General features: G+C 53.7%; 1 protein-coding gene across 1 annotated transcript; it reads left to right on the forward strand.

Moving 5' to 3' along the window:
• Nucleotides 1-2,095: 2,095 nt before the first annotated feature.
• Nucleotides 2,096-8,103, forward strand: TENT5B (terminal nucleotidyltransferase 5B). Its single transcript, XM_004377067.1, has 2 exons — nt 2,096-2,335; nt 7,084-8,103. The coding sequence occupies exons 1-2, from the start codon at nt 2,096-2,098 to the stop codon at nt 8,101-8,103; spliced, it is 1,260 nt and encodes a 419-aa protein (XP_004377124.1).
• The last annotated feature ends 438 nt before the right edge of the window (nt 8,104-8,541 follow it).

The raw sequence follows: 8,541 nt of genomic DNA on the forward strand, positions 1-8,541 counted from the left end.
AAAAATATTGCAGTGATAAATCAAACAGACTCAATTTCTGAATTTTTGCCACAAGCACAAATATTTAAAATCAGGGGAAAAAATGAATTTAAAGGTAATAATAAGTCTCATCTCTCTGGGGTCTATAAAGTGGTAGAAAAATATATAAACATATTATTTCAATAGACTATATGAACATGTTTTTGCAAACTTTAAATAACCAAATCAGATTTCAGATAGTTCCCAACTTAGGACATATTTGAGTTATGATGAACCACACTGACAACTGTCTGTGGTTTTTTTTTTGGTACATCTTTCTTTAGTAATATGTACTACATACAGCATGTAATTTACTGATGATATCATTTGCAGATGTTCAAAGATCAGATTTATAAAGATACCAAAAACCAAAACCAAACCCACTGGCGTTAAGTAGATTCGGACTCAGCAACCTTGTAGAGCAGCCTCATAGGATTCCCAAGGCTATAAATCTTGTGGAAGTCGACTGCCACATCTGTCTCCCACTGAGCAGCTGGTGGGTTCCAATTGCCAACCTTTTCGTTAGCAGCCGGGCACTTAGCCACTGCAACACCAGAGCTCCTTTTCATAAAGATACTGATAATAAAAGGCAATAATAATGAAAAGTTAAAAAAAAAAAAAAAAAAAGATGTTCACCTTAAGTCAGAACCGACTTTACAACAGAGTCGTGGGAACAGAACCCTGTCCTAAGTAGAGGACTACCTGTGAAAAAGAAAATGTATTGAGCACGTTTTCTGGGGCAGATGAGGAAATAGTGGCTCAGAGAGTTTAAGTGACTTGCCTAAGGGCACATACCAAAACCAAACCAAACCCGTTACTGTCTTGCTGTCAAGCCGATCCCGACTCATAGTGACCCTATAGGACAGAGTAGAACTGCCCCATTGAGTTTCCAAGGAGCGGCTGGTAGATTCGCACTGCCAACCTTTTGGTCAGCCTCCCAGCTCTTAACCACTGCGGCACCAGGGTTCCAAGGTCACATAGGACCTCAGAAAGCTGAGAAGCGCCTGGCAGGGCAGCTTATATAAGATCTGATGACTAGAATGTTCAGGAAAGGTTTCCCCCAGCCACCCAAGAAGCCCCACGTGCAAGGGGCTGGGAAGGGCCCGAGATACAGGCAGGGGAAAACTAACCTCTAGTCCCCAGCTGCCCTCCATCCTCCAGCTCGGTCTGCGTAGGTGCAGTGGAAAGAGCATGCGCCACAGATTCTGTAGCCTGGTTCGGGACCAGAGCCGGGGCTTACTCGCTGTGTATCCTCAGGGGAGCTATTCCCCCTCTCTGAGCAGGTTTACCATCGCTAAACAGGAACATTAACGCTGCCATGCTGTGGTTTGGAAAGGCCAATAGACACAGCAAGTTAGAAAACATCTACCTGGGTTAGAAACATCTGTCTTTCCTCCACCTCATCCTGTGGAAGACTGCCAGAGGGCACGAGGAGTGCTGTGTGGAGTTGAGCAAGTAGCACAGTCTCCCTGAGCTTCTGAAAATAGCAGATGCCCAAGTGATTTCTAAATTCCTTCTAGCGCCAAATAAATAAATAAATAAATCTGGAATGTGTCACTGGTCGGACTCCGCTAGGAATGCCACAGGTCACTTCCCTCCCCGCTGCCCCTGGATGGCGCTATCCCTTTAAGCCAAGCCCAGTCCGCCCGGGCCAATCACAATGGACAGAAATTCTTTAAAGACCAAAGGAGGGAATTCAGCCCGAGAAGGAGGGCGGGGCGGGGGCGTGCCTTCCAGCCAATCGGAACCACCCTAGCGACCAATGACTCAAGTGCAAAGCCCTGCTGACCAATGTCAGGGGCGTCGAGAGGCTGGGCGGCTCCCGCTGTGTGACGGCTGCCTGACCAATGCGCAAGTGGCCCGCGGCCTATAAGAGCAGGGTGGGCCTCGGGCGGCAAGTTCTATAGGGTCAGTTTGTCGTCGTAGTCGGAGGTGTGCCCTGGGTTTGCCCGACCGTCCCTGCAGCCCCATCCCTACATCCGCGCCCCCCCGCCTTGGCCCCGGCCCAGCCGCTCTCCCTGCCCTCCTCCCCTAAACTACCCCCCGGTTTGTGCCGTCCGGACCTCGGGCCGGGCGGATGATGCCGTCGGAGAGCGGAGCTGAGCGCCGGGACGGGGCGGCCTCGGCAGTGGCCAAGGCCGCCTCGGCAGGCGGCGTCCCCGACCCGGAGGCCTCGTCGGCCTCCCCCGGACAGCACCTTAGCGGGCTAACCTGGCCGCAGGTGAAGCGGCTGGACGCGCTCCTGAGCGAGCCGATTCCCATTCACGGGCGCGGCAACTTCCCCACGCTGAACGTGCAGCCCCGGCAGATCGTGCAGGTGAGAGGGCTCTGAGAGGGGGATGCGGGGCTCTATCCTGAGGCTCTCGTGGCTAGAAGGCACCTGGAGTCTGTTCTACTCGCTGGACAACTAGGGAAACAGGCCCAGAGAGGGGCAGGGTCTATAATAAATCGCACAGCGCGTTAATCGTAGACCAGATCCCTTTCCCCCTGCGCCTCAGAATTCCACCTCACTCAGAATTCCTGCTTCTTGGGGGATCCCCGATTCTCCTCGAACCACTCACCCAGGCCTGGCTGGAAGAGGAGGGAGGGATAGGGAGTGACCCGGCGGAGAGGACAGCCCCGTCTGCAAGGAAGAAAGATGCCAGGAGGCTGAGATGGGTAGGTGTACGTGCCTGGATCCAAAATAGCTCTTTTCATCGCAACCCCGGATCTCAGTGTCCTAGGGGCAGACTCTGCTCTTGTACTCTCACAGCCTGTGGCTCAAGGATCCCCTGCAAGATGGAATGGCTGAGAAATTCTAACAGGGTTGCCCTCTAGCTGGGGTTGTGTCAGGAGGGGATTAAACACCAGTCCAGACCTGATGTCCCCATGCCCGGGGGCAACATCGGGTGTTCAGTTTGTGTTCTCTTCCAGCCCCCCCCCCCCAAGATTGGAAATGAAGGCCCGCCCACGTCAGGCCTCAAGCCCCAAGCCCCAGCTCTCTCTTGAGAAGCCGGCAAATAGAATTCTGGCAGTCCTTCCCCCCTCTTCATACTCCAACTCTTCCTTTTACCTGATCCTCAACGACCCCAAAACTGCTCTTTTATCTCTATCGGTCTGGCATTGCCATGTCTTAAAACACCAGGGTATGGTAATTATTGTGCCCATTTTACAGCTGGAGAAGCTGAGGCTGTTTTGCACCTTTTCCCCAGCTCCCGAGACTCAACTTCCAGGTCTTAGAGGAGTGCACTGATGGAAGAAACCAGAAAATCCGGCCACAATTCCTGCAGATTCATGCCAGCAGATGGACTTTCTTTCTGGGGAGGCAGCCCACCAGCTAGGTGAAGCCAGCCATTCCCCTGCCTCCTGCTGCTTTAGCTTCTAGCAGAGAGGGCAGAATGCTTTCTGGGGGATTACCTCGCCCTCCCTCCCAAGGAATGGGAGGGGGTGTGGGCAGATTCTCCAGAGCTGACTCACCAGAAGTCCCAGCGGTGCTCAGACGCCGAGGCATTCCTGGGCTGCCTGCTGTCATTTGGGTGACTAGGAAACCAATTCAGGCTTTTCTCCCCTGGACGGTCAGGCCAACCACGGAATGTGGCACCCTGGAAGGGAATTTCCTGCCCCTGGAAGTTTGGTCCAAACTGCCTTTACTACAGATGCCTGCTCTGTGCCAGGCTCTGTTCAAGGCACTAACCCATTGCCATTGAGTCGATTCCGACTCATAGAGTCGAACCGCCCCATAGGGTTTCCAAGACTTTAATCTTTTATGGAAGCAGACTGCCACATTTTTCCCCCCCGCAGAGCAGCTGGTGGGTTCGAACTGCTGACCTTTCAGTTACCAGCCAAGCGTTTAACCACTGCATCACCAGGGCTCCTAGTTCAAGGCACTAGGGACACGGATGTGACTGGGACCCAGCCTCCCTGCACTCCAGATGCTACCAGCCAGGTGGGGGAGACTGCAGGCCAAAGAGAGGTGATTTTAAGTCAGGTAGTAGTACAACGTCCTAGAGTAGCATCAGAGATATCACAGAACAGGAAGCTGTTGGCTGTGGGTGGAGGGGTGACAGACTCCTGAGCTGGACTGGGAGGTTCAAGGCCTGGATTGTTGTCAATTTCTTTTGCTGGGCCCAGTGTCCCCATCTGTTCAACGAGGAGATGGGTTGGACTGCTCTCCACTGCCCTTTCTGATTCCAGAATCCAAAGGGAACAGATGCCTTTACCTGGCCTGCACAGCTGCTTCTACAGGGAAAAAAGTCCAGTTTCTGGAGAACCTGGAGCTGGCAGTTTCCAAAGCAGTGAGGATGTGTCCAGGGGGTGATGGTTGTTGACTTTGGGCTTCTCCAGTCTGAGTTGGCTCACAGCTCAAGAATTAGAACTTTTCTCCCTCTCCATTCCCACAAGCCTTCTACAACAGCAACATGAGCAGCTAGAGCTGCTGTTCTGGATTGTAGCTGGGCTGAAAGGACCCACCTCCTGTAGGAGCCCCCCTGCCTGTAGCTTTGGAGACCTGGTATTATTAAGTTCTGCCACAGATTATTTGTGTGATCTTGGACGAGTTCTTTGCCATCTCTGGGTCCAGACGATTGAATTAGACAATCCTAGAGATCCAGCCTCTCCAGTTGCAGCCAGAGGGCCTGCATTAGGCAACTCTAGATGTGAGTTTTGCAAGCCTGCTAGCTGACAACGCCTGTAGTCTCCCTGCAGATCTCAGCAGCTGGCTGGGGAGCAGAGTGGCTCTGGGGAGGGCCTTGGCACAGAAGGGAGGGCACAGACACTGCCTCCTGCATGGCTGGAAAGTTTGATTCAGGAGGTTCCAAGCTGCCCTGCAGTTCCTGGGTGTGGTCGTATCTGGAGACTCTCTGCCAAACTGGCTGTAGTCACACCTGGGAAAGAGACAACAGCCACTGGCTGGCTGACAGCTGGTCCCATGGCCCTGACGCAGGGGATTTAACGAGGGTACTGCTACCTACTCACGAGGCCAGATGCCATGCCCTGGGGTGGGCACCAGTTGGGAGCAGGAGCTGGCACTGAGTCTGACTCAGCCAGCTCTAATGGGACTGTGAGAGGGGGCTGCTCTGCTCTGCAGGTCTAGCAGAGTCCTTGGGCCAAGGTCTTTGTCCCACTTCTCTCCTTAGCTTATGCGGGCATGCTGCCAGCTGGCATGGCATGGGTTAGAAGGACCACAGGCTGGACCACAGCAATTGACCCTTTACCTCAGGCCTCCTCTGTCTATCTGACCAAGGCACCCCCAAATCCCATCTCCCCACTCCCCAACTGCTCTAGCTTTGGGCTTTGGTGACTTGAGGGTTGCCTTCACTTTGAAATTTTGAAAAGGAGGGAGGATTAGAACCCTAGTTTCTAGTCTCTGGCACTTCTGATCCCTGACACTGTAAAGTAGTAGAAAGAGTCAACCATATCTGAGTTTGAAGGCACCTCTGCCTGATCTTAGGCTCCTGTAAGCCTCCGTTTCCCCATCTGTAAAATGAAGATCATAAAGTCTCCCCGACAGGTTCTGGTCCAGTGCCGGTGCCCAGTCAATATTAAGCCCCCACCCCCACCCTGTTCCTGGTGGTCAGTTGCTTCCCCTGTAGCCATGTGGATACCTTCCTGTAGACAAGTTCCTCCTCTCCCTTCCCAGAAGCCTTCTTGGAAGGCGCCACCCGCCTCAGATTGCCCCACTGTGCTTGCCTCCTCAGCACTTTGGTGCATTCTTTGCAGTAATTCCCCATGAGGCGAGGAGGACAGCCTGGCCCGGGCACTGACTTGGCAGCAAGGTGGGGTTGCATTGTTACTGGGGTAGGAATGCTGCCTGGTCACTTTCAGCATGGTGTGTAAAGTACTTTGGGTTGCTGAGAAAACTGAATGTCCAGCCCCAGCGTCACTCTTCTCCTGACTTGGTGCTTCTGGCTAAAGGAAAAGGTTCAAGGTGACTTTGTGGATTTACCTGTCATGTTCCTGTTCCTCAAGCTGAGGGCTATCTGAGGACAGAGACCAAGTCTCTTGGCTCCAGAGGTTTCCTGAGGTCTTCAGCAGTCCTCTCTCCCAAGAGTGGAGAGTGCCTGGGTTTTAACTTCCAGTCCTGCCATTTCTGTGTAGCTTCCACTCTGAGCCTTGGGTGTTTCACTGCTATAAGCCTCAGTTGCCTCATCTGTAAAATGAGTATAAAAGCATTTGCCACGCTGGGTCCTTGTACGGATGAGTATGTCATAGTCAAAAGACCCAGCGTGGCCTTTGAATCCAACTAACCTGGGTGCTAGTCTCAGCCTGGCTACTCTGTGACCTTGGGCACATTTCTTAACCTCTCTGTGCCTCAGGTTCCCCATCTATAAATTGAGATAATACTACTCAAACATAGGATTACTGTAAGGGTATTGTGGTAATGCATGTGACCTGCTAACTATATTCCGAACACATTTAGGTGAATTAGCAGAGTGATTAAAGGAACCCTGGTGGCGCAGTGGTTAAGTGCTCGTCCGCTAACTGGAAGGTTGGCAGTTCAAACCCACCAGCCATTCTGTGGGAGAAAGATGCAGCAGTCAGCTTCCATAAAGATTACAGCCTTGGAAACCCTATGGGGCAGTTCTACTCTGTCCTATAGGGTCACTATGAGTTGGAATCGACATGACAGCAGTGAGTTTTAGCAGAGTGATTAGAACACGGACTCTGTGTTTATTTTGCAGCTCTGCATTCACCAGCCGTGTGACCTTGGGCAAGTTACTTGGCCTCTCTGTGCTTCCATTTCCCCATCAGTAAAGTGGGAATAATAGTACCTTGTAGGTACTATTAGGGTTGTTGTGAAGTTAAGTGGGTCTGTATCTATATCTCAGATCAGTGCCTGGTGCTTAGTTAGTTCTATGTATGTGGTTGCTGTTATTGTTGCTGTTCTTTCTGAGTCATTCTTCCAAATGGACCATTCTCCAGTTCAGGAAATTGAGGCTCAGAGGGATAAATGACTTTCCAAAGGCCTGACAACTGGAAAGTGGTAAACAATGATTGGCTCAACTGTGAGAGTATTACGTGGAAGCCCGTGGCGGACCCCAGGTCCCAGGCCCCTGACGTCTCTTCCTCCCGCGCCCCCTCCCACAGGTCGTCCGCAGCAGCCTGGAGGGACAGGGACTGCGTGTGCACAGCGTGAGACTGCACGGCTCGGCCGCCAGCCACGTGCTGCACCCCGAGAGCGGCCTGGGCTACAAGGACTTGGACCTGGTGTTCCGTGTGGACCTGCACAGCGAGGCGTCCTTCCAGCTGACCAAGGAGGTGGTGCTGGCCTGCCTGCTGGACTTCCTGCCGGCCGGTGTGAGCCGGGCCAAGATCACACCAGTGACCCTCAAGGAGGCCTACGTGCAGAAGCTGGTGAAAGTGTGCATGGACACAGACCGCTGGAGCCTTATCTCACTGTCCAACAAGAGCGGCAAGAACGTGGAGCTCAAGTTTGTAAATTCAGTGAGGCGCCAGTTCGAGTTCAGCGTGGACTCCTTCCAGATCATCCTGGACTCCCTGCTGCTCTTTGGCCAGTGCTCATCCACACCCATGTCTGAGGCCTTCCACCCGACCGTGACAGGTGAGAGCCTGTACGGGGGCTTTGCTGAGGCCTTGAAGCACCTGCGGCACCGTGTCATCGCCACGCGCAACCCTGAGGAGATCCGTGGGGGCGGCCTCCTCAAGTACTGCCACCTCCTGGTGCGGGGCTTTCGGCCTCAGCCCAGCACTGACGTCCGTGCCCTGCAACGTTACATGTGCTCCCGCTTCTTCATCGACTTTCCAGACCTGGGGGAGCAGCAGCGCACTCTGGAGCGCTACCTGGAGGCCCACTTCAGTGAGGCTGACGCTGCCCGGCGCTACGCCTGCCTGGTGATGCTGCACCGGGTGGTCAACGAGAGCGCCGTGTGCCTCATGAACCACGAACGCCGCCAGACACTAGACCTCATTGCCATGCTGGCGCTCCAGGCACTGGCTGAGCAGGGCCCAGCTGCCACCACTGCCCTAGCCTGGCACCCTCCGGGCCCCGATGGGATTGTGCCTGCTACTGTCAATTACTATGTGACCCCCGTGCAGCCTCTGCTGGCTGGGGCCCACTCCTACCCGACCTGGCTGCCCTGTAACTGACTTGGACCCTAGCCAGAAGGGGCTGGACCTCACCAGATTGGGTGGGGTCTCCAGGAGTGTGTGGAGGACATGATCAGAGCCAGGCAGCCTGTGGCAGGTGGCCCAGTACTGCTGCAGGGTAGGGCCTTTGATTGAACAGACCAGACTCCCCAAGGGAGGCCCCTGTGGGCTTGCGGCCAAGCTGGGGTCCTTGGCAGGAGGGTCCTTTGGTTATTGTACCACAGTCTTGGGCCATATGATTATGGACGCTGGGATGATTTGTCTCAGGGGTCGATCACCTTCAGGAGACAAAGCAAATTTGGAATGGTAGCTGCAATGCCCAGCATTTTTGAGTTGATTTCCATGGCCCAGAAAGGGTCTTTTTTGGCTAGGGCCAGCCTGCAGTGATCCCAGCAGCCTCCTCTGAGGGCCTGCAGCCCACACACATAGCTAAAATAT

This window comes from Trichechus manatus, unplaced genomic scaffold, assembly GCF_000243295.1.
Source record: "Trichechus manatus latirostris isolate Lorelei unplaced genomic scaffold, TriManLat1.0 scaffold00048, whole genome shotgun sequence".
NCBI classification, from domain to species: domain Eukaryota; kingdom Metazoa; phylum Chordata; class Mammalia; order Sirenia; family Trichechidae; genus Trichechus; species Trichechus manatus.